Source organism: Rhipicephalus sanguineus, chromosome 1 (genome assembly GCF_013339695.2).
Source record: "Rhipicephalus sanguineus isolate Rsan-2018 chromosome 1, BIME_Rsan_1.4, whole genome shotgun sequence".
NCBI classification, from domain to species: Eukaryota; Metazoa; Arthropoda; class Arachnida; order Ixodida; family Ixodidae; genus Rhipicephalus; species Rhipicephalus sanguineus.
Genome location: NC_051176.1, coordinates 214954408 through 214980669, shown reverse-complemented (window position 1 = coordinate 214980669; position 26262 = coordinate 214954408). Strand labels below are relative to the sequence as shown.

The 26262-nt window shown below is 42.7% G+C and overlaps 2 protein-coding genes across 3 annotated transcripts in view; one reads left to right on the top strand and one right to left on the bottom strand.

The window, feature by feature from the left end:
• LOC119371734 (uncharacterized) overlaps positions 1–3904 on the bottom strand; it is a 53139-nt gene extending 49235 nt beyond the window's left edge. Inside the window, exon 1 of the mRNA XM_037642199.1 lies at positions 3875–3904. The gene's annotated coding sequence lies outside the window, so the exon portion shown is untranslated. The remainder of the gene's footprint in view (positions 1–3874) is intronic.
• The window catches only part of LOC119371725 (anamorsin homolog), a 265406-nt gene that overhangs the window by 235987 nt on the left and 3157 nt on the right, over positions 1–26262 (top strand). Inside the window, exons 1-6 of one of the 2 annotated variants that reach the window (XM_037642180.2) lie at positions 9592–9636; positions 9873–10028; positions 10251–10385; positions 16863–16930; positions 19610–19727; positions 25170–25292. In XM_037642180.2, coding sequence (XP_037498108.1) covers positions 9875–10028; positions 10251–10385; positions 16863–16930; positions 19610–19727; positions 25170–25292 — 598 coding nt within the window. In that variant the 5' untranslated portion in view covers positions 9592–9636; positions 9873–9874. Of the gene's footprint in view, positions 1–9591; positions 9637–9872; positions 10029–10250; positions 10386–16862; positions 16931–19609; positions 19728–25169; positions 25293–26262 lie in introns of those variants that run through there. The other variant, XM_049419406.1, reaches the window with a different exon arrangement.

Below are 26262 nucleotides of genomic sequence, written 5' to 3'. Positions count from 1 at the left end.
GCCACACGGTACAGATCGCAAACAAATGTATTACATCAGCAGTTGCGACGATGGTTGTAAACCATCAGTTGTAATGGTGCTTGTAACAACGCCAATTGTGGTTGCAGTGTTTCTTGGCTACTTTTATAAAGATGTAATAAACATTACATACGCACTACTGTGACTCAGCAAACTATAGTCTGGCGTTGCTCGACCGCGCAGGTCTACGCCAACGAACGATGCGCAACGGCGCACCGTAGCGTGCATTGTTTTTCGATAAAACTGGCGTCTTCGCTGTGACGTGAGCGCCGATGTTTAGTCGGACAATAAGCTACCCTTTAGACGCTGCAGGGCAGTCGACCTTCCTGATAAGCCCATGATATGCGCAAAACAACCCAGTTTACGGAAAGATGTCGATCCGCCTCGTAACGTCTGTTTCAAAGCCCAACAATGCGGCATAAATATGTGCTCGCTGAACGCTTCACATGACGTGAATGCCCGCAATGCGCGGAATATGCCGGATTTTTTTCTTTTTCTCGGGAAAGAACACGCGCGCACGCGGGGGGGGGGGGCACTTATGCGAAGGGGGGGTCGGCAATCCCGCCCCATACCTGTACTCATTTCGCACCTTTCGCGCCATTTTTAATGCGCAGGGTTATGGCAAAGCATGCTTTTTGACGACAATGGCGGCCGAGGACCCCTAATGTCACATTTAAAGGACTGCTTACTTCCCACCTTGGCTCCCAGAAAGCCAGGGACCTATGGCAGGCCGTTGAGGGAAGCACGTCATCGCCGCTTCATTTTCATTTTTGCATCCATGATTGCGGAGCTTGTTTTCTTCCGGATTCGACCAATGGGGGGAGGGAAGGGGGGGGGGGGTGAAACTTTGTCCCCCCTAATGGAGAACCCTGCGCACGCCTATGGTCATCCACATAGCGAAAAAATACCGCCTGAGCAGCGCTAAATAGCGAATAGATCTAGGGTCCGACTTTTAAGTGATTCCATTGGCATATTAGCGGCGGTCGACAAGCTAAAAATCGCCTGTCGACGCACTGCACCTAGCTCGGATATTGGAATTCTGTTTGTCAAATGCGTATATATCCCAAGAAAAATTCTACAAACGGGTCCACCGAACGCCTGTGGGAACCTTTATATCGGTCATCGCTGGTGACCGGCAAAGTTTGCCATTCCTGTCGTTTGTCATCCGGATATCAACAACAGAGGAACAGATATACCGACGCATGTACAGTGCAGTGTGCACTGTGCCGCATAATTGGCTGAAGCACTCTAAAGAAAGAAAGAAAGAAGCCTTAAAAATTATAAGAAAATTTTTAAAATTCTGTCGGCGACGTCACGGATTGAGCGCGAGGATTTTCGCCGTTATATTCTCTTTTCTGCACCCGTGCACTTCATGCTTCCAAGAGGTTCGAAATGTTAGTCCGCATGTGCGTATTTCTCACCGATCGAAATCTTTTTGAACAGGTGTTGAAATTAAGGTGTCTTTTGGTGATGACCGCGGAAACTGCACACACCTGACGCCGCCTCATTTTGCGTCTTCATTAGCAGTCTGACTGCACACTTCGCTGAGCAGCACATATAGTTGTGTACTCCATCAATGTGCTCAGTGTTCTCTTCGCTCTTTCTCTTCCTCGTCACATTGCGAATCTCATGACAGAAGCGTATATGCCATCGTAATAGCTTTATTGATCGTTAATCCCTTTAAATGAAGACTGTACGCCATAATTTCTTATAATAATGTATTGTGTTCTGCGTGAAAATTGATATTGGCATTACCAATGCCAATTTTTCGCGCAGAACGCAACACATTATAAGAAATGATGTGCTACGAAGGTATAGGCAGAAAGCAGTAAACACGAGACTTTAATTGTCCTCCATTGTTGCTTTTGTGCAAATGATTTGATCCATAGTCCGATTGACTAGGGCGCGGGTTCGAATCCCGACCACGGCGGTCGCGTTTCAATGGGGGCGAAATGCAAAGAAAACCCACGTGCTTAGATTTAGGTGCACGTTAAAGAATCTAAGATGGTCAAAATTAATCCCGAGACCCCCACTACGGCGCGTCTCATAGTCATATCGTAGTTTTGGTACGTATAGCAATTATATTATTATTATTATTATTATTATTATTATTATTATTATTATTATTATTATTATTATTATTATTATTATTATTATATTTCAATACTTTGTCAATTCTGTGCCGTTATGCAAGGTTTATGAAATCAGTGATCTTGGTGTTGTTGTTGACAGCGCGTTAAACTTTTCTTCTCACGTTAAGCGTGCTGCTATGCGGGGCCTTCGTTCTCTCGGATGTGTTTGTAGAATATCTCGAGAATTCAGGTCTCCCATGGCCCTACACAAATTGTACACGGCAATATGTCTTCCGCAACTTGAGTATGCGTCCGTGATATGGAATGCCATTGCTCAATCCAGCGGTAACACCATTGAACGAGTCCAGAAAAAATTCCTCAGCATATATAACCATCGCTTTGCTAAAAATGACTCTGGATCTCGTTCAAATACTGCTGAATCATTATCACTGCCATCACTTCACTGCCGACGAAATCGTTCTGATCTCTTATTTCTCTACAAGCTAGTCCTCGGTATCATATCCTGCCCTGTACTTCTCAATTGTGTTAATTTTCGAATTCCGCGTAAGTTAACCAGAGAGAACAGACCGTTTCATGTACCCGCCTGCTTCTTCCAACACTCTACCGTTCACAGAATACAAAGTCTTTATAATATTAACTTTCTTGATCTTGACGTTTTTCATAGTCCACAATCATTGTTTTTATCCGAGCTTTGCACTGTTTTGACATAGTATGGCACAATGTACAAAGTCTTCCCTTCTCCGTCTTTCCGCATAGTTGTATATGTGCAATCTAATTTTTTATTCCCCTTCAATATTTCTCATATTGTCTTATTTTACTCCTCCCCTTTTGTGTTCATTTCTCTTTGTCTACGTGTTTTTTGCTCTTTTTATTTCTGAAGACTGTCTGTATTGTATTGTTTTTTTATTGATTTTTTTTTGCGTGCGCCTGCACAAAGACCTCACGGTTGTTCCTGGGCACGTAAAATAAATGATTGATTATTATTATTATTATTATTATTATTATTATTATTATTATTATTATTATTATTATTATTATTATTATTATTATTATTATTATTATTATTATTATTATTATTATTATTATTATTTACGATTGACTGACCTATAAACTTCCACAGTTTTCACTTAATTTAGCTTCTTTCATGGCCGCTGGATATTTCGTGCTCACAGCCTTGTGAAACAGTTGTGCTGCCTGCTGCACGTGTCTTCTCGTTTCTTTCAGCTTTTCTATCTTCGGTCTTTTCTTTTGATCATTTAACTATAGTGCATCATTTGGAACATGGGTTCAATCATGTCAGCGATAAATTCGTTCATGCTTGATTAGAAGCGAATAAAGGGCATTTTCATAGCGCCTTTTTCAACATTGCAGATAAAGAATATCTCATAGCCCTCGTGATGAACAGCGCGAGGACCACAACATTTTGTCAACCGATATAAGTGCGGATTTTTAGCCACAATTATGCAACGACAGTACAATAGTTTCTGCGATAAGTATACGCTAGAAATGGGTCTGAAAGGTCGTGCGTGCGTTACAGTGAAGGTGAGCTAGTGCGTCTTCGCGGCCATATTTAACTTCTTCTGTTGGTTCACGCTTAGACTTCACGTGTTAAAAGCAGTGCAGGCATGCGAGCGGAGAAAGCAGGTATCAAAAGCATGAACATACTGCAGTTTCGAGACAGAGAATTTAGGAAGCACACTGAAGCGTCCAGATTCTTACATCACTGGGAACCGGCGCGCTATAGAACGAGCAAATTCTTTTACCTGCGCAACAGCTGCAGAGCGGGCGTGCTGTTCGACATTAGCCCTTGTCGACGAAACGACGCAGTCGAGTCGCGCAGCCATGCAGGCTTGGTTTTGGAGATGTGCACACGAGGATCTCTGCATATTGTCAAATGCCAAACAACTGCACGGCGTGGGACTTTATATAAAATTTCAATGGATTCCGCCGCATACTTGTATATTGCGTAATGAGGCGGCTGACAGACTTGCTCGGAATGCCTGAACTTAGGCCAAGAAATAAGGCTCGATCCTCCACGCATCTTCTAATAACTAGAATATAAGAGAAGCTGTGACGAGTCATTTCCATTCATTATGGTTGCCAGCCACACCAGCCATATTTGTGACAAAAGGGCAGATGCCTCCCTGCTACATCGCATCCGCATGGGGTCGGCGCGCGCGCCAGCATGGCTCTATAGTATATGAAATCAGACTTGCCGCGGCGCCATTGTTTCCGAATCGCAAGAACTATGGTGATATTGAGCATTATTTGCTGACTGAGTGCTATGAAATTGTTAGAGATCGAAAATGTTTGAATGACTGCAGCGTTTAGGCTCGACAAACGCCAAAGTGAACGATGTATTGGTGTTTCCGCACGGACACTGGAATTATTTCAGAAAGAAGGTATACCTCAGGGGCGTAGCCAAGGAGGGGGGGTTCAAATTCCTCCCCCCGAAAATTTTCAGTTTTGCTTGCGTATATATACACGCACACATACAAACGCACGCACGAACATATACATAAAGTATGGTTGAACCCCCCCCCCCCCCCCCCGAAAAAAAATTCTGGCTACGCCCCTGCATGGTATACCTCGACTGCTCTTGACGTTTGTAAGTGATGCAGACTTCGCCTGTAACTGGAGACGAGCGACACTATAGGCGTTATGTGGTGGTGTCGGGGTCCCGGCGCAGCGCCGTATGCTGGATAGTTCACGGGCCGCGGATATGTGAACTGTTCCGTCGCGCTGCGCGCGCCTTCGTGTGCGCTCACTTGCGCTGCGCTTGATGCCATGTTTTCACCATATTCTGAAAGGAGGCAAGCTACAAGGCTATATCCGTATGCAACCCACAACACCCTGCTCCTCCTTTTCCTCCTATTTTCTGCGCACCCACGGCAATGAACCGGCTTGGCTTGGAGCGTTGATACAGGAGCGCGTCTGAATTATCCCCCGAAATGCTGTCGTCATTGTTAAATCTTGGTAGCGTCATCGTTTTTTACTTGCAGACTGTGATTACCGTAATAGCGCTTTTGGGCCTCCCACACCATATGCTCAGACACATGCAGGGTCTTCCACGCATATCGCGCGAAGTTTTGTTCTGCCTTTCTCATCCAGATTTTACGGTCGGACACTCGTTAAAAAAGACATCTTTTTTTTTTTTTACCTATTTCTCTTTGGCTGCTCGATTATTTCCCAAAGCCGGGAATCGAACACGCGTCGTCGAGTGCAACACTTCACCTGCTAAGCTGCGAGTGGGTTCTGCTCTTACTTTACAAAGTACTTTCTCATGCGTACGAAGATTGGGGCAACTACTCCTAATTCCGAAACGAGGGTAGTTACCATGCGTTAAAACTCGCTTCCTGTCCGCCGCGGTGGTGTAGCGTGGTTACGGTGCTCAGCTGCTGACCCGAAGGTCGCGGGTTCGATCCCGGCCGCGGCAGTCGCATTTCGATGGAGGCTAAAAGCTAGAGGCCCATGTACTGTGTGATGTCAGTGAACACCAGATGGTCAAAATTTCCTGAGCCCTCCAATACGGCGTCTATCACGATCACATCGTGGTTTCGGGACGTAAAATCCGAAGAATTATTACTCTTGTTATAAAAAATAACTTCGCGCCGTCTGTTGGCGAAGTGTGTTTTGATTGCCTTCATTTCAGATGACTGTTTCTTTTTGTATTGAATGACATGACAAATAAATAAATAAATAAATAAATAAATAAATAGAGAGGTGAAGACGGGTGACCAGCGGAGCTGATGGGCGCGAATTATATGCGTAAGCATAAGCTCGCGCAGGGTTCCTCATTGAGGGGGGGGGGGGGGGGGAGTATAACCACAGTCATTCCATTCCACCCCCCCCCCCCCCCCTGTTGGACGAGTTTGAAAGAAAACAGGCTTCGCAGGGGATGCAAAAATGAAAATTAAGCGATGAAGTACTTCTCACAACGACCTGCCTTTGGTCCCCGGCTTTCCGGCGGTAAAAATATGAGAAGTAAATTCATAATTGCTCTCAATTGGAATGCGACATCAGTGGTCCTCGGCCGACATTATCGTCAAAAAGCAATGCTTTGCCATAACCTTAAGCATTAAAAATGGCGTGCCCTAGGATGATTAGGGGGTCAGCCGCCGCCCTGTTCCCTCGTGCGCACGCCTATGTGCGTAAGCGTAGAGTTTTATTGTAAACTGCGCCCTTTTGCCTAGAACGCTGTTTTCGGGCGGCATCGGCATTGCGTCTCCTTTGTAGCGTTCGTCAGCATCTTGAGCGGTCGCTTTGCACAGGGATAATTACTCTCCGTCTACTCATTGGAGTGGAGTGAGGAGTACGCTGTGTTTCCAGCGATGGTATCATGTACCCAGCACCTCCTCTAGTAAAAATATGCTCAAACAGTATAAATTTGCGCGTACGAGAAGCGCCCTGTCATGTACCAAGCCAAGCCAATGTGACCGTTTCAGCCTGCGGACCATCATTTCGTCCTTTTCATCGTGTATAGTTTGCACTGTTGCAGTGAATGTGTTCTCTGTACGCATATATATGCAAGTCTATTTTAACCGTGTGACCTCCATTAGTGGCACATACCAATAATGGCCCATATAAAATGTTCGCAAAGCCAGAATTTCCCTGATGTGTGCAATTCTTTATGTCGGCTTTCCATGTAGTACGCCGTAGAGGGCTTAATTTTATTCAACCGCCTGTACATCACCGTATAGCAACGGGCAGCAGCCATGTTTTGGTCTACGCGTGCAGCGATCCGCTGGAAACTAGAACATTACAGCTCCGCTGTAATAAATAAATCGTATGCGTCTGGTTGAACCTATCTATGTTTAGTCCCATCACCGCACATGCATAATAGCTCGGCCTAAGCAACGCCTTCAACACCCTTAACATTTCTATCTTGCTGGACAAGGTGAAGGAATCAGGAATTCGTGGCTGCCTGCTTAGGTGGCTAGCCAACTTCCTGATCGGGCGCGCCCACTCTTAAGAGGATACCTGTGCTTTCAGGAGTGCCTCAGGGTTCTGTCCTTGGGCCGACCCTGTTCTTGATATACGTCAACGACATGCCCCAGGACAACCGTTTCCCCCTCGTGCAGTATGCGGACGGCACGTCCATCCTCGCCCCTATCGTTTGTCCCACCACAAGTCAGGACCTCCAGGAGTACCTCACGGTGATCGACTCCTGGATCGTTTCAGACCACCTGAAGCTGTCCCCCCCTAAAAGCAGTGTAATGAACTTCTCGAGTTTTCGCCAGCCTGCCAAGCCCTCATCCTCTATGCGTGGTATCCCCTTCCCACGGAGGATTGACAGAAAATCCTGGGACTCACGTTCACAAGCACTCTGGAGTATGGACTTCAGCTTTCAGGTTGCAGGCGTCGCTGCTAAGGCCCGCCGCGTGCTAGGTTTTGTGTCCCGAGTCTCTAAACCATGCGGCCCCGCTACATTTTCCCTTCTGTACACATCACTCGTGCTGCTTATCCTCGTATATGGCTGCGCCGTAACCAGCAGCACCTTATCGAAAGTGTACAAAAAAAAAAGCCTCGTGCAGCCCTCACGCACGTCCCATAAAGCCCTCGGCGGCCGACTACGCTACCCGCTTGAAGATGGCTAAGTGGTGCCCCTGCGCCACCGTCGTGATGCGACCCCAATGCGCCTGCTCTGTTGCCTACTCGATGGCTCACTGTCTGACACCCCCATATCGTCGGACAGTACGAGTGAATAAGCGCACGGGCCAGCCTGAGCTTCTGCTGCACTCGCGCACTAAACGTCATGGATCCTCCGCTATCCCAGCCGATGTGCGTGAATTCCTCACCCTTTCCATGAGTGTTCGCGCCCCTACCCCCGTCACCAGCGAAGACTCGAAACACATTTGTTCTGTGTACAGTCGCCATTTATCCAGCGACTCGTGAAGGCCTCGCATGTTACCTCCTCAACCCGCGCTCTCTTTTTCCCCTGTGTGTGTGTATCTGTTCTTCCCCTTCTCCCTCTCTTTTGCCCGCAGGAGCGTAAGGGAATTTCCTTTCTGTCTAGCTTTGCACGTTACCCGAGGGTTCATTTGTTGTGCAAATAAAAATTATTATTATTATCACCATCATCATCATCATCATTATCTTCTTCTTCTTCTTCTTCTTCTTCTTCTTCTTCTTATTATTATTATTATTATTATTATTATTATTATTATTATTATTATTATTATTATTATTCAAATAGGGACGAAGCGAGGCGCGATGGGCATAGGCGTGCGCACGAGGGCTGGGGGGGGGGGGCGGCCGCCCCCCTTAATCAACTAAAGGGGGGCGCCGATTCTGCGCCATACCTTCACTCAGTCGGACCTTTCACGTCGTTTTTTAACTAGCAGAGTTGAAGATACGCATGTTTTTTTTTAGGATAATGGCGACCAAAGACCCCTGATGTTGATGTTTAGTTCGCACCTTTACCGCCTTTACCACGCGATCGCTTCATTTACATTTTTGCATCCATTGCGGAGCCCGTTTTCGTTCGGGCTCGACCAACGAGGGGAGGGGGGTGGCTGCGATGAAACTCTGCCCCCCCCCCCTCCTATTCGAGAACCCTGCGCACGCATATGGCGACGGGAACCTACCGATATTCCAGAAAATGCCTGATATAAGGTTAGGAATGTCTCGACAAAGAAACTATCAACGGCATCGCCGCGGGCACACCACAGCTTTTTGAAATCACGTATATTTCCCGCCGCGGTTAAACCGAAACTAACGCACTGTGGCCACTAGTGGCACTAGCATGGAGGAAGAATGGGCACTAGCGCAGAACACCTAATGGCCTCCTAAGCACTAGTGACGTTTAGTGGCCTTAGGGCGTACTACCTCAGCAAAAACTGCTCTTGGTATGCCATGGATCGACAAAATTTCGGTGGCAGTGCGTGACTGGAATATATTTTTGGCACTGATGTACCCCCCCCCCCCCCCCCCCCCCGTTCATATGGCCTGGTCTTTGCTCTCTTTCACGTGACAGTCTCGCGTAGACGCTTGACAGTTGAGTGTACTGTACATATTTTTCTCCAACTCGATCACTGACTGAATCAACAAAACCGCATGGCTTGTGTGTTCTGGTAGACGTTCTCGTCTCTTTCCATTTGAACATATATAAAAGCTTGCTATGTCGGTCTGTGGCACGGACTAGTTGATTCACACTGGAAGAAACAGCGCAAAATTTTTAACGGAACACAAGTCGAAGAAGGCTGTTCCTTTCCGTGTTGCGAGAAGTAGCTTCGCTGCACGTGTCTCATTTTCCGATCGTGCAGCCCGTTCTAGCCGCCTCTTTTAAGTATCCACCGTCTTCAGTTTCATTATTACCCTAAACATATTAGGTAACATTCTAATTTCGAAGCTCCATGATTCCAACTGTTCTGTGTGGTTCCTGCGCTGCCTGCAGCCTTGCCTTGGCTACAGTGTACCAGAGAACACCCATCCGCCTGTTGCGAAAAATAAACAAGACGTTTGCGTCCAATCCAATACAATCCAAAGTCTCACGTGTTTGTTGCTCTAGCACAGGCACTATTGGGTGAGGTTTGCGCATTTGTTTTCCCTCTTTGCTTAAGGTCATTTTGCATTATAAAGCATCGCTTTGATGGCTGCAGACTGTGTGCAGAATATAATTAACATATAATTGTTACTTCAAGCTAGCAGGAGTCATTCACCATAGCGATGTCCGCTCTAGGGCATCATTTCTTGTGGATTGCGCAGTTCACTCCATCAGGAAGTTTGTAAAATTTAATGCCATCACTACTATAATTTCAGCAATGGAGCAAATCCTGAAAGTTGGAGACAAGGTGCTGGTTCTGTGGGAGGGTCGTATCGACGGTGGAACAGCCACGGATCTCAAACAGAAAGTTGCAGCTTTGGTAAAAAACGCTGAACTTTGTCATTTCGAAAATGTGGAGAAGATGCTCGAGTGTAAGTGTTGCATCGTGTTCTCAGCTTTTATCTTGTTTTGTGTCCACAGCATTTTATAATCCCACCCAGTGCGCTTTTTGTCGTGACTACCTCTTGTGCTTGCTGCTCCTTAGCTTGCTGTACACACGTTGAGTGTATAGCAAAAAAATGTAAAACATTACGCGTGTTTTGAAAACTCGCAGTTTTTAACAAAGTGGTCTTTGTTTTTGGTTTTCCTTTTAGCTGAACACCCAGGATCCAGTTTTGATGTTGTGCTCGTTGGTTTTGTTACGCCGAAGATGAGACCGAGCTGTGACACCTTCGTTAACATTATCGGTCTACTAAAGCCGAATGGAAAACTCCTTGTCAAGCTAAGTGGTAAATAACATATTAATGTTTTTCGCAGTAGCATAATAGCCAACATTAGTAGTAGTTCTCACATATATGAGCATGTTGGAGAAAGGCAAAAATAAACTGGACAGTGTGCTGTCTCTTGGCTAAAGATGTTTATAGCAAAATAACTTATACAGTTGTATTGCAGCAAGAAAAGTTCGCAAGAACAGAAGGACGGTGATTGACCATTAGCAAAATTGCTCTCGTGGGCCATGTCGTGGGCTATGTATATTTAGATATTTATACGGTCCCTGAAACTGTTTTATGAATTTGTGTAAGTAGATAGGTTAGAGCGTTATCAAATCATTCGCACCATAATTTAAACAAAGCACCTTGTATCAAGGGATGCACAGGTCATCAAATATTATCCCCCTAGCTCTGCTTTTCCTCATCTTATTTGCTGGGTGGTCGAGTTCACTGAAAGTCAGTGGTCGGGGCTTAGTAAGGTTTCGACTAGGGCTTGTTGGTACGGCATCATTCTGTTTACTGCACTGTACTGTTACACAAAGGACAAGAATTGCACATTTGCGTCTTTTCTTGTCCTTTGTTAGAGTACAGCACAGTAAGCGGAACAACGCTGGGGCCAATATCTGCCTCCCGTGGCAGTCGACCAGCATTTGGTTGAGCACTGCACCACCATGTGCCGCAACAATCCCGGCCACTGGTCACTCACATTTTCTCTGGTAAGCCGATAATCTTTGAAGTTTGCAGGCAAATTAAAGCTCTCTGACAACAACCACCGGTAAATAAATATGACAATTATGGTGGTAATCCTCTGGCACTAAGTGATGGCTGGAAATGCATGGATCCTGGTGTAAACGGGATACCGAGAGCCTGTCGCTCACAGTAACAATGCACTGCAGTTACTCTGCTCACCATTTGCCCTGCACAGGCACATGATGTTGCAGCTTGACATGTTGCCAATCGCTATATTAACAGCCAACAATGCAACAAGCGTGATTCATGCTGTTAAAAAAAAAAATTCGAGATCACCACTTGTCATGTCATGCAGCTTACGTCAGCATGGAGCACATTGTAACACAGGCAGTTGATGCCAGCTGTCTGCCCAGGTGTAATAATAAATTGTGACAGTATGTTCTCTCGCTTTTTCTGTATTTCTTTAAATACAACAAATTATGACGTGTTCCAACTATTATGCCCATCATTTGTTCACCATTAAGTTTAAAGTTAAGTAGTCCAGCGGTGTTAAGTTAAGTAGACCAACTACATTGACCTGTGTCCATGTCAATGTAGTTGGCTGGAAACCCTCCTCATTAAAATATTACCCCTGACGTCAGTTATGCAGCAAATTTTATTGGTGCTACGAGTGATTTCCTAGAACAGTGCCGCATTCCAAGATAGTGGCAGCTGAGGTGTGTCAGGATGTGCATATTCAAAACCTTATAATAAATTATACACTTTAGGCAGAGTGCTCAAATTAGTCGGCTAGTGATCCGAAAGACTTGCACTGCCAGCTGAATGCACTTGTACAAAATGGTCAAAACTGTTATAGGGTTCTTGTAATTTTCATTGAGATAACTTGCATCAAATTGTACGTTTTATTCTTTTTCTTAACATCAGTGTGGTTAACATTAGCTCTCCATTAGCTGCAAAAAATTTGTGCTGTTGATCTTCCATTATTGTGCTTAGTGCTGTTGATCTTCCATTATTGTGCTTAGGCAAAAAAGAGTGTTCTGCACTCGCCGTCATGGCCACGGACGGTGCTGATTAAAGGGACTGTCTACCGTCCTTCATCGCTTTTCTGTTTTGTACCGCAATAGAAAGCGTACCGTCTGAAGTGTCCAACCTTGCAGCGGTTTCTCTGGAAAGTGAGTACAAATTTTTAAAACAGAATTTTTAGATCTGCGTTCGGTCTTCCATTGGCGTGAAACATGCCCACAACACTGGTTTGTGGTCGCGATGACGATTGTAGTACCGGTAAAAATTAAAAGCAAAAGCACATGTGATTTCTATAGGATTACTTTATTTTTGCTGAACCCTATTGTAATAAATGTAACAGTCATTTTCAGCACGCTCGCGGTTAAATGAAGCCTTATTATACGATTACAGAACACTTGTTTTGCCGTAATCGCAGTCCATGCGTTTATTTTAGCACTGCTGCCGCAGTCCAAGCCAAGTCGATTCATCAAAAAGAGACAATAAATGCGCGCCTTCACAGCGCAGCACATGTGAGACATCCTAACAACAATACAGTGAGTGGCACAGTACGACCAGCGCGGAGAACCGCATAGCATTGCGCATGAGTTGAAGCAGACGAAATCGAAGACGGCGCCGCAAGCAGCGCCACCGGGCGCCTTTTTGGATGCGTGAGAAAAAAAAAAAGCGAAAAGTTACTCTCTGATGCAATCGAAAGGTGCCTCAAGTGCGTAAAATACAATTTCAAGTTATACGTGTTTGTTTTTAAGCAAAATGAGTCTACCTGCGAGGATTTCTTGTCATACCAGTAGATTGAACCACATCGCCGTTGGGTGATGCTAGCGGTCATTCTTTCACAATTTTCAACATAAAATTAAAAATATAATTCCTTTTTTATGGGGCAAAAGCATGCTCGTTGCCGCAGATGTGACGAATGACCTCATTTTCACCACAATCAGAAAAATTTTTCTGAGCGGTAGACAGTCCCTTTAACATTCCCACGTTTAAATGCACAGATATACCCAATAAAGTGTTTGGGAGGACGATGGCCACTGTAGCTAAATTGGTAAAGCATTGGATGCAATTTTCGAAGGTTGCAGGTTCGGTCCCTGCCGGCAGCAAGTTGTCTTTTCGTCCACTTTAATTTCTTCACATTTTTTTTTTATTGTTGTAACTTTGAAATCCACATAACAAAAAACTTCGCAAACACTTGTTTGGTCCCATAGCCTAGCTGACTAGTAGTGGGGCCAATTGTGTGACATGCCTACATAATTGTGCAAGCGGTTACAACAGCGATAAAGGACAACAAACTGGATACAAATATTTAAAAAAACACATTCAATTATACAGGAAATAACAGCAGACAACATAACCACTTATACAATTGTAAGACTTAAAAACTGCACATGAAGCGCTTCATGGCCATAGAAAAATTATTCACCTCTTTCACATCAGTCGGTATGGCATTCCAAATGAGAGTGCCATGAAAGTCTATGAGCCTTCGACCGTAGGCATTTCCGGCAACTGGTAAATTAAAGCAGTTGTTTGCTGCAGCTCTTGTACAGCGCGCGGGTAACGTAAGGGTGCTTAATGGGAATGAGTCATCGTGTTTTATTATTCTATGCACTATATCAGCAACACTGAACACGTGAACAGTGTCCACCGGAAGTACATACACGCATCAGTTGAAACAGTTGTTTTGCAGTATCCGTCCTGTTTAAGAATGTAATGATCCTAACTGCCTTCTTTTATAGGCAGCTAATACATTTGAAATGGGTTTTATATGTACTGCCCCATGATGCTATGCAGTAGCTCAAGTCATTGTGCATGAATGTGAATTATAGGATGCGCAGAATCATTGCGCCAAAACATTCACGGGCTTTTAGTAGCGTGTGACAACCATATGCTAGCTTGGAGCATGTCTTTTCTATATGTGATTTCCAGTTCATATCCGAGTCAAACATGACCCCTAAGTACTTAAATGAGCATGCTCACTGTAGCAGTGCAGTATACAGAACCAAGTTGAACCTTGCAAAATCGAGCTGTTTCTTCCTAGAGTGAAAGACCATGTATTTAGTTTTATCTGTGTTGATATTAGGTGGTTTCGTTTAAACCGTAAATGTACTCTCTGTAACTCTTCATTAAATTTACTTTCGATATCGCTTAAGCTGTCATTAACAAAGATTAGTGCCGTATCATTTGCATACATTAAAGCTTCTAAGTATAGTAGGAAGGAGGGGAAATCTTTAACATACAGTGAAAAAAAGAGTGGGTCCAATAACTGAGCCTTGTGGTACCCCAGAGAGTATCGATTGAGTAGAGGACACGACACCATCCATCACTACTCCTTGCTGTCAGTCAGATAGGTAGCACTTAAGAAGCTGGTGAATTTTGCCTTGGAAGCCATAGTCACGAAGCTTACTTAATATGATGTTGTGGTTGACGAATCAAAAGCTTTCCATATATCTAAGAAAACTATGACGGCAATCTCGTTGTTGTTCAAGGCCTTGTTAACTTGTTGGGTTAATACCAAAACAGCAGTATATGTAGATCTGTGTGCTCGGAAACCATGCTGGTTTGAGCAAGTTATATTATGTTTGGGTGCAAATGATGTTATCTGCATTTTGGTATTTGGTACATTATTTTAGTATTTTGGTACAAATGATGGTATTTTTTTCAAACATTGTATTAATTATGTATTAATTACACTTAACACAGATATCAGTCTGTAACTTGATTCACTTGAGTGGTCTCCATCTTTGTATACAGGGACGACTTTGCCCAACTTAAGCTCATTTGGGTATATACCACAGTCGTGCCAGTGTTGAAACATGTACAGCAAATGGTCTGCCAGAATGTCTATGTTATTTTTTTATTAATTTAACTGCGACAATATTCTAATTACTACAAATAACATCCCCTATACTTCCCTTGGCTTGATTGTCTGTTGGTTCTCATCTCATTAACGTTGTGTGTAACATCTTCTAGCGCCTTGGTCATTGCGGAGTCCCGTTAACCAACTTTCCAAGCGCTTAGATTTACGGAAACCTGTAGGCACTACTTTCGATTGGCGACACAACACACTAATCATCTTCTTTGCCGAGCGGTTCAGGAAAGAATCGCTGCCCGTAACCATGCAGATATAATGCAATGTAAAAATTTACTACCTACTCATGAATACTGGTCGGCGTGCACAACTCACCCCCCGTGGCGACTTGCCATTCCAGAAATTGTCACATCGATTTCGGGGATAACTCGAAAGTGTGCCATGCCCGTTATTGCAATAAAACAATTTACTTTAGCCCATCTTTCCATACGTTATGCTGATTGTATTAGCGTTTACACTGATGGGTCATGTCGAAAACAAAGTTCTACGTCAGCTTTCTATATACCTGAATACCAAAAGAGAAAATCTTTTCGGCTCTGTCACTTTACAACGTCCACAACGGCAGAACTATTCGCTATACTTTTCTGCTTTACGCTACATATGTAGAAAAACAGGGCCACTTCGCTGGGTAATTTTAAGTGACTCGCAATCATCATTAGTGTGTATTAAAGACATCAACTTAGACAAAACATGTAACAAATTAACATATGAAATTTGGAAGACATACGCCATAGCAAAAGAGCTACATCATGATATCGTTTTTCAGTGGATCCCAAGTCACTGTGAAATCACCGGAAATGTCACAGCTGATCGTTTGGCACATGCAGCGCATGAAGATGACGACTTATCTCTATTACCTCTCGCGGCGAGTGATGCACGATGTTTCTTGAACAAACTCTGTGGTCGATTGTCCAAAGAGACTTGGTTCGCAAATGGAGCTCAAAACTCTCAATTATATACAATCGATCCTGGAATGGAATTTCAAATTCCTATTAAAATTAGCCGTTCTGTAGAAACAGTAATTCACAGACTTCGTCTAGGCACTGCCTACACTAAGAGCTTCCTATATAGGATAAGAAAAACTAACTGCGCTACATGTGCATCTGAAGAGGCAGAAGAAGACATAGAACACCTCCTTCTTCACTGCAAAAATTATGCTGTTCCCCGTAAAAAATTCTTACAAAAACTAAACAGATTGGACAGACGGCCGCTATCATTAGCAAAAGTATTGGGTCCATGGCCAATTGAAACTCTTCAAAACATTGCTGCATGCGCCCTAGTACAGTTTTTAGAAGAGTCGGGAATATCAAAAAGATATTGATTCACATTTGTAATTATACTTCACATTGAGATACCTCTTGTGATACCTCTTGCCTCTTGTGATTCAAGACAGCTGTGTTTAAAGTGTGGATAATGCCCAGTGACTTTTGTGTGATGTGATCGTACTCTACAAAGGACTGTGAGTTGAACTCATCGGCAAAGTGCGAACGATTGTTGTGTGTCTTTTGTGTGAACCTTGTTGTCATCACGTGGACATTATGCATGACGTGTGAACATTCCTTTTAAAAGGACATTGCCGTGAGTGAGGGTACTTTTATTTATAAGCTCGTGACGCTAATTAATACTTAAGGGAAGAGGAGTAGCCGGAGCCACGTATAGGCACCTACCTCTCCTTAAATACATTTAATAATAATAAAAAAAAACAACCTTTAAATTCCGCTTCTTTCATTCTGTCATAAATAAGACATTTAAACCCATTCCATTAGTATTTTCACGCATCGAATATTATATTATGTTGAGGGCAAGTATTTTACCTAATCGCTTCCGAGTTGTATTTTGAGGAAGGCTGAAAAAACCAAGGTATCCAATTGGGTGCTGGGGGACTGATTGGTTTAAGCATTTTAATTGATTTCTTGCAGGAGCAGGTCTGGATTCTGGCAGCCTTGTTTACAACTTGAAGTTGTCTGGCTTCATTGATATATCTCAGGTACAGAGTAGTTAAGTGGTTGTATGTATATCTTTCATTGCGTGACATTGGACATGGGCATTTTAAAAATACCTTATGTGTACTGTTAAGCTGTTTGCACTTAAGTTTGCATAGAGAGAGACATAGTCTATAAATATCAATATGTTGCCATAATATTACTGTTCAGATTTACCTATGAATATTCTTTAACTGCATGTGACAGTACATGAAGGAATGCGGTGCAACTATTGGTATCTCTTGGTCGTGTCAGTCACTCCTTGCTCTCCCTCCCTCGCTCTCTTTTTTTTTTCCTTCTCCATACAACCTGGGTTATCAATACCATAATGTAAAATCATAAAACAAAACTAGAATTTGAGTGTAAAACATGTATTGCTTCAAGTGAAGTAATTTTTGTATCTTGTATAGTTATCTGACTTGCATGGATAAAATGGACCAACTAAGCTGCAGGTAGTATTGCTTTCCTATTAAAGGGATACTAAAGTGAAACAATGAGTCGGTTTAGATTGATAAATTGTACCCTGAGAACTCTAATGTCATTAATTTCACCGTCATAGGTTTGTTAATCGAGAATAAAATCAAGGTCAAAGTTTGATATTGAAATCTCGCACTGAAATCTTCGTAGCGACTTCCTGGATTTCAAAGTGTATTTTTTTATTTTGGCGGCATTGGCTCAATGAAATTTCCTGAAAGTTGATATGTTAAGTCTATAGCCCCCTCAAAGGACAATGTGCTTCATTTTTCACGGACTAGGAACTAGGAACTTTTTCACGGACCTAGTAGACGCCGTCAAAATCTGACGTCACAGCGTTTGGTGCAGGAAATTGAAGGTGGCATTGCTACCTGCATTTTCTTTTCGTGCATTATCTCGCGGTATGAGTGGTGTTTTTAGTATTGTGAAATTGTAATTTACTAATATACGTGAAATATTGTTTTTCTCTTTAGTGACCCTTTAATGTTTCTAAGTGTATTGTTGAAGTCAAAACAGCATGATCATAGAAAACCACATCTGTGGAAGTAGAGCGCTCTTGTTTCATCAGTATGTTATTTGACATAAATGGTCTAAGGGATTTGAGCTGGTGTGTATCGGTGTATACACATCATTAAATACATGTTTTTTTTTTACTTTTCTTTTAGCCTGACATGCATGAGGGTGCACATTGCAATGCTTTATGTGAGCCTATTGGCGACATGCATCCTCATGTCTTTGTACAATGCCTGTCTAATATTTGCACATTTCTGGACTAAACATGGCATGCTGGTGCGTGGTTGAGCCATGAATTCATGAAGTGCGACAACACATTCAATGCCTTTTGTGCTGAGTATGGTATGGGCAAGTGTCTGAAGATTCTTGCTTTTCACAAAGGGCAGTTCAGTAACTGCTTTGTTGTAGACATGCTTGATGAATAGGCACATCAAAGGTGTTGTATAGTAGATTAATATTATGATCACAATTGGGAACACTAAGAGGGTGAGACGGTTTAGCTCTCTTCTTGTATCTCTTCGTGTCCTTTGTCATGGTGTTATATGCTAGTTGTCATAACGCAGAACTAGCTTGCCAAGAGCATCACTTTAGTGGCGTATACCTCCATTCAACCCTACATGGAACAGTATTTATCAAGAAACGATCATACATCTCCTTTGTAAGTGTGCTTCCTACAGTTAGGAACTCTCAACAGCGCTTTTGGAAGCCATAATTTCATTAGGGAAAAATGCCATTGACACTCTGAGAATTTTACAACACTCATTCACATTTACTTCCAAATAGAATGCATGCTCTACTTTGAAGAGCTGTGCTAAAAACACATAACACAGCAGCAGGGAGAATAACAAGAAAAGATTGACCAGTTATTTTTTGCTGCATGGCAGTAATCATGGGTGGATGAGGGCTTCGTCACTTGGTGGATAAGAGGTTGCAGACATCACATGCAGACATTCACTCCGCATGTTGGTACAAGCTCCTAACTCATTTCTGTTATATTTCCATAGTGCCTTCCCAATAACACCAAGCCATGCTCCCTTATTGGCTGTAGAAAATAGTACCGCTTTTCTTTTCCTGATAATAGGCACTCCTCCGCCAAGTATTAGTAATTGTCTGTTTTATTTCTTTTGGAATAGGCAGCACTACCTCTCGATTTATATAAAAGCACAAATGCTCTTGTTTGCAGCTGACCTCTGTGCTGCAGACACCACAGCTGCAACATTGATCTGTGCTACCATAGTGGCTATATGCTTGTTCCACTGACGTAATCAGGAGGGGGTTGGGGGGGATTGAAACCCCCTCCCCGCACAGTTTTACCTATGCTACAGTGTTACTAAATTTTCTTGCATGGCACAATTTTCTTGCGCACCACTTGTCCTGTAGTCTCTGTTTCGTCCTCCTCCCGTAATCCGAAGTGCAACAGGAAATCATCAGCCACCACCAACTAGCCCAATTCATCGCTATGCTAAATGACACAAGCATAGCTGGTTTTTGAACTACCTGCAGTATGGCAAAAAAACCATTATCAAAAGATTTAATATATCATCACTTGGGCACAGGTAACTGTTCAACATATGCTATGGTGTTTCACGGCGTAATAAGGCACAATCATTAATGCAAAACAGTGTCATTTTCTTACGTGATGCCTTCTAGCTGCAGTATTTTTGATTTCATTAAATTTTCTTTCATTATGCCTGCAGAATGCGAGCAATGGAGAGAGTGTGGAAATAACTTGTTCAAAGCCAAGTTATGAGATTGGGTCTTCCTCAAAGCTCCCGTTTGCTGGTACATCCACTGGAAATCAAGAACCCAGTTCAGGTAATGAAACATGTAGCATGGCACATTCTGAGTAGAACTAATAAAGCGACCTATGCAGCTACTGTAGAGCGTATTGTACTTATGTTATTAAAGTCTTAAAATTGAAAATTCAATTTTTTGCATGTGCTAATTTTGAGGATATCTTGGACTGTCAAAGTATGAAAGCAAAGTGTGCAAGTATCATACTGTTGTTGCACATAGAGTAGTATGAATCATAAAATGCTTGTATGTGCATTTTGTATTGTATGTGCGTGTATGTGCACTCCCAACAGTGCTTTGGCTGCAATTCAATAATTTTAACTCTTTGAGGGTCGAATTCTTCCGCCAAATGCACGAATTTGTTTTATTGCTGATTTAAATTCTTCAGACAAATCTCTTTAAAAAAATTGTAATTTTTTTAGGGTGACCATTAAGTGAAAAAAAGAGTCATTTGTTTTGTTGCATACACATGGTTTATTCATGAGTAACAGCAAGATAAATTCTAAAAGCAAAACTTATGCGACTGTTAAAAAATGATGCATTGCAGTAAACACAGTTCACAGACGTACTACAAAAATGAGCACACGAAGTGGCGTGAAATTCGAACACTGAGGAGAAAAGTCACTTTTGATGCAGTCAGCATCGTCTCATCGCACATGCTTTTGAGATGTCGCTTGTTCATCATCTGAGTCTTAGCTCGTATGGTGGGCTGACATCCAATGACTCAGATTCTGTTTTGGCAGTCGAGCAGTGATTCGGAGGAATCGACAAGACAATAGAATTACTTTCAAGAAATGTTGCACATACGTTGCCATTAACCCTTTGAGGTACACGGGACACATATGTCCCCATGACTAGCCATAACTAAATCACGTGTATATAAAGAACTGCCTCGTCGAGGGACGTATAACTTGCACATTTGACTCGTTTAAGCTAGCTTTAGCTGAACATTGTTTTTGTCAGCATCACTGCCTTACAAATTTCACCAGAAGCGCCGTTTATGACGCCGGTGGGAAGTCTCTAGTTTTCTTGTGGACCTCAGAGGATCAAACTCATCATTTTTACTAATGGATCATTCTTTTTTTCGAACTTTGCATGTAATAATCTTGCACCACAGAAAAGTTAATTATCTGCAAAAAGGTGTAAATGAAGTGATATGAAACCATTTTTATAATGTGCAGGATATGAGGATTGATGAACGAAAGAAGGGGAATTTTTTCGAGGGGCTTGTTTCTTTGTTCATCATCATCAGCCTGTCTACGCCCACTGCAGGGCAAAGGCCTCTCCCATGTTCCGCCAATCAACCCGGTCCTGTGCTTTCTGCTGCCACGTAATACCTGCAAACTTCTTAAGGCACAACCAAATGAAGCTGGCAGACAACTAGGCCAAGGAAGGCGTAGGGGACATTGTTATCTTTGGCTGTAGTGTATTAATTGCGACATCAATTGAAATGAATTAAAGTAGGCAAAAAGTTAATTAAAAGTGGACAAAGGATTGATGGATTTCACTTTTGTTATAATGAATTCGCAGCCAGTGCCACAATATGTTTACTATATTCAATATGTGTTACAAGCTGATATTGCAAATTAGTTCTTCTGAAAAAGGCCACAAGGTATAGGAATATTTGTGAAAGGGAGAACTGTCATTCATCTGTCTGTAACATGAAGCTGTATGGGAAATCAATGTGGATTTCTTAGAAAGAAAGCTTTGCGGTTTCCTTTACGGCTTTGTCATACAGTTGAGTGTATCACAGTTTTTCTGTTATGTGTGGATGTGAGGGATTTATTTCTTTGCATAGACATTATTGCTATTTAAATTTCGAAAAAATGTTGGCCATCACACTAGGGATGCCAGTTAAGAAAAGCCCGTTTTAGATGTTTTTCAGACTATGCACAATTCTTCTGTTCATTCATCATGCATCACAAATCTTAGTAGACAGTAGTAGATAGTATCTTAGTAGATATGGTACAGCTTAAAAGAATTTCCTGAAACCCTTGTCGGTGGGCCGACATGTTGTTCAGAGGCAGTGTTTGAATAGACCAAGCTGTGGCACAGGATTGCAGATTGTAGTCAGTTGTTGAGGTACCTTACTTTAGTCATGCAGGCACGTGAGAACCATGATAATGAAAAGATAATTGGTATGATGATTGGCAAAGCACCACATGTAATGTGGAAGATGTGCATTCTGATGCCACCTATGGCAATTTAACGTTTTACTTTTTGCTTATTCCACGAGTGTTTAAACTACTGCACATAAAGTAAGCCTAATATCTAGCTTCAATTTGCTTGGTCTCTTTGGTTGTGCAAAAAATGAAATGGTTTGGTCATCTTTACTGAGAGCATACCACAGTATCCCAATTGCTGTAGTGTTCTACTGCTGAGCATGAGGTTAGGGGTTCTATACTGGCTGTGGCAGCCACATTTTGATGGTGGCAACATGCTAAAGTGCTTGTGTATTTTGAGTTATCTGCATTATTAAAGAACACCAGCTGGTCAAAATATATGCAGAGCCTTTCACTCCAACATTATTCAGAACTTTTGGTGCTGCTATGGGATTTTTTAAATTGTAGTGTTGAGTTTGGGCTTCCCTTTTCATAAATTCCAATTTTTACCCAAAATTTCTTATGGCTATTTATAGCAATGACACTGAAACCATGACCGTAGGGATGTTTATAGTGGATCCAAAGTTGGAAGGTGCATTTATGCCTGCATTGAAATAATAATAATAATAATAATAATAATAATAATAATAATAATAATAATAATAAACAGAAATGGAACAGTTTTTGTTTTCTGAGCAGGATGCACTGCATCCTGTTGTGATCGAATTCTGTCCACGGCGGCCGCATTTCGATGGCGGTGAAATGCTAGAGTGAAATGTGAAGTGGCTAACTGGTTTCCATTGGAACAGTCGAGGCTGTGCTTGTTGCTTCATGAAGACGAGTGCTGCGAGTTGAGCGTTCCCCTCTTGCTTGATTTTGGCATAGCTACTGGTGGAAGGCCGCGACCATGGCAGCGGAAGCCTAATGCGGTGCCCATGATTTTTTACAACGCCCAGCTGTTATTGCCTGAAAGTTTGCGCCTTCGCAAAATAAAAAGAAAGCAGGTAACTGCTCATCAATTAATAAAATGTGCAGTCGTTATCACCATAAGATTTCACTTATGTGACTTGCTGCTTTTGCATAAAACAAGTAACTACCTCAGGCGTTTACGTTGATGCATAGACATGTTCAAACCATAGGTTTTCAAAAAGGTGCCCTGCAGCACACAGATTTGAAGGTGCGGATGAGCTGTTGTCATGTAACAAATTTAACGCGAAAGCGCCTGACCAGTGATGATTTTGGCGTTTTCTAGCATGCTGCAATCAGGGAGATTATGCTCAGTGAGTGCTGCAGCTCAGGGCGTGCTCTCTTCACACCTGAAAGGCAAGCACCGAGCTGCCGATTCTCACGAAAAACCGAATACTCATTGCCGCCATCTGTTGCGTGCAGCTTGCTGTGAGCATGTGTGGCTGGTTGTATGCACGCTTCTTTCAAGCTTGGAGAGAACATGAAGCACCAGCGAAGACAGCTATGAAGTAATTACTTACAAAACACTGCACCAGAGGTTAAAAATGTCTGTCTCCAAATGCGACCAGCGGCTCCGAAGCCATACAAGCAAGTCAGAGCTGTTGCAAGGAGGGGGGCTATTACTAATAATTAATTAGTTAATGAGGCATAGGCTCGAGCAATAAAAAGCACCGAGCAAACTGTGCAGCAAAGTACAGAGCAGACAGCTTCAAGAGTCCCACGCATGGTCCCCTGGGACATCATGCAGGAACAGCCACCACTTATTGAGAGATCTGTTGCTAGTTTCGAACGCATGAAAAAGAAGGCTGAATAAAACTATATAAGGCTCCAATTGGCTTGGAAAAATCGTCGTGTTTTCCACATGCGAAAACACATGACAGAACCGACAGTTCATAATGTTTGAAATATTACCGGCCAATCCCTTTAACGTGCACTGACATCACACAATACTCAGGCTTTTAGCAAACTGAGCACCTTATCTCGGATAAGTTTTGACTCTGCTCAGTCGTTAATTGGCGACCGTGAAAAAAAAAAAAAAATTGGCTGCGTATCTGCGTGCTCCGCTGCAAATGCCGTGTATAGACGATAGAGGAGGCGCTGCGTCTACGCTGCGTGAGGTATGGACGCCATCTGGCAATACATCGGGAAACCTGAGCTTGTGCAGAGGGTTTCCTTCCTCCGTGGCAGAGGGCGTTCGTCGGCGCGCATAGCATGGCATTTACAGCGCAGCCGCAGCTTAAGAAACTATGGTCTTTAGAATTATGTATCTATGTATTTTCTATTAAAGGAACACACCATCTAATACTTACCTGGTGATGTTGCGCCTCAGATATGCGTAATATTTACTTTTTGATCGACAACGTTCACAAGTATGAACAGCAGTACCAGTTCAAGATGGGTGGGCGGTAAGCAAGTGGTTCAACTTTGGCCGGGTGTCTGGATCGGGTGACAGACAGACAGACCAAAATTTCTCTGTGTTTAAGTTCCCCAAGAAAGACTATCGTCTTTAAAATGACGAGGTAGCAGTTTAGCTTGTTGGTTGCTGCTACCAGCAAGCAGCCATGTGATGCTGTATCTCAGAGCCACATGTCCTGGCTCGAGCAATAAGAAGGAGTTTTTAAAAACCCGTTTTTGAGAGCGCTGCTGTTGTTGATTGGCAACAGCTTTGCTTGCAGAAGGTGCATTAAGAAAACGTTTTGTTGCGTTACTATATTGTTGAGAAGATGTCCCGTTATACGGCACCTTCAAGAAAAAGGTGCTGAAAGGGCTTTTGAACTTAAATTGCTGTGTATGTCCCTGACCGGAGATACTTCCAATATGTACTAATAGCATTTTGTGAAGGATTTTTACATGCAGAAAGCCCATGTGTGATATGTGTTCCAAACCCGTTATGGTAGCTCGTATGTAAGGTGTCGCATTGCTGAGCTCTAGGATGCGGGTTCTATCTTGGGCCATGGCAGCTGCATTTTTATGTGGCCGAGATGCAAGAACACCTCTGTACTTAAATTCAAGTGCACATTTACTCTTTGCGGTCTGAAACCTTTACCGACTTTCAGAACGTTCCGGTCCGAAAATATTTCGCCAGTTCTGACCACCGTGAAAGAAACACAACAACTGTACAAGAAAAACTCATCAGTTGTTTCTTTTTGCAGCTTATCTTGCGCCTAAGTCTTTCAGCGATATTTGGGCAGCATGTGGTGCTCAACAGCAAAATGCTGTGGCCGTGTTGCATTGTCGGGAGGGGCCCAACAGCGGACTGCAAAGGGTTAAGAACACCAGGCGGTTAAAATTAATATGGAATCTCCCACTGTGGCATGCGTTTTAATCATATCATGGCTTTCGGACTTAGCACCTCACAAATTATTATTACTTGTCTTCCCCATTGTATCTGCAGACGTAGACAAGATTTGGTCATTGTCTGCACAAGACATGCTTGATGGTGATGTAGACCTTGTTGATCCAGACCAGCTGATTACTGAAGAAGACTTTAAGAAACCAGACCCAAGTGATCTCAAAGGCAAGTCACCACCTATTACAAGCAGGAGCTTGTGCTTATAACAGATTACTATAAGACTCTTGCTCGTAATGACCAGAAAACATTTGATGCCATTTGCAGTCGCAGTTTTAATGTATGGTGAAATGCTTGTGAAGTCTTTATTTACTATTTTTACATATGTATGCTGGGGAAAGTCATCATAAGGATAGCCTCATATATAGGGAAAAAAATATATAAATGTTACATATACTCACTTTTTGTGTTGTGTTTCTTTAAATTGTAACCTAATGCATCATCATCATTGGAAATTTGAGGACTCACACTCAACATTGTGATACAGTCAGACTGTGGTGACGAAGTCAGATGAACAAGTTGCACTTCCAGAAAGAAAGAAAAATTTAAATATGCTATGTTTAATCAATTCTAAATTTTGTTAAATCAAGATTTCTATAATTTAGCAGTAAATATTGCTGCAAGTTCCCAGCACAGCTTTTGGTGGATAGAATATTTCAATAAGCAGTTGAGAAAATCTTGCAAAGATCTCAAGCAATAATTGTGGTTTTAAAAGCAATAGTTCGGTGGATACAACACTGATTGTGTCAAGAGCGAAAAATTTAGCACAGAAAGTACCTACAAGTAGCAGCTGTTACCAGGATGTGTTCTGTGTGCACGTGTCAAAATAGCCATGACCTGGCAGCGAAGTGTGATGGCAGTGAGCATAGAAGACAGTGAGCTGCTGCTTGCACGTGGCTATGTGCGGCTGACTTTGCAACAGTAGTTGGGATGTGGGAGTTTTGAATTTCCACACTAAACACAGCAGAAAGTGACAGGTGAACTTTACTTAATTAAAATGAAGTTTAAGGTACATGCACCTCTATGGGGATTTAAAGGGGAACTTCATCTACTTTGTTATATCCCATTTTATTATGCTCTGTTGGAATGTACAGTCGAATTCTGTTTATTGAACTCTGAAGGAAACTGACAAAATTGG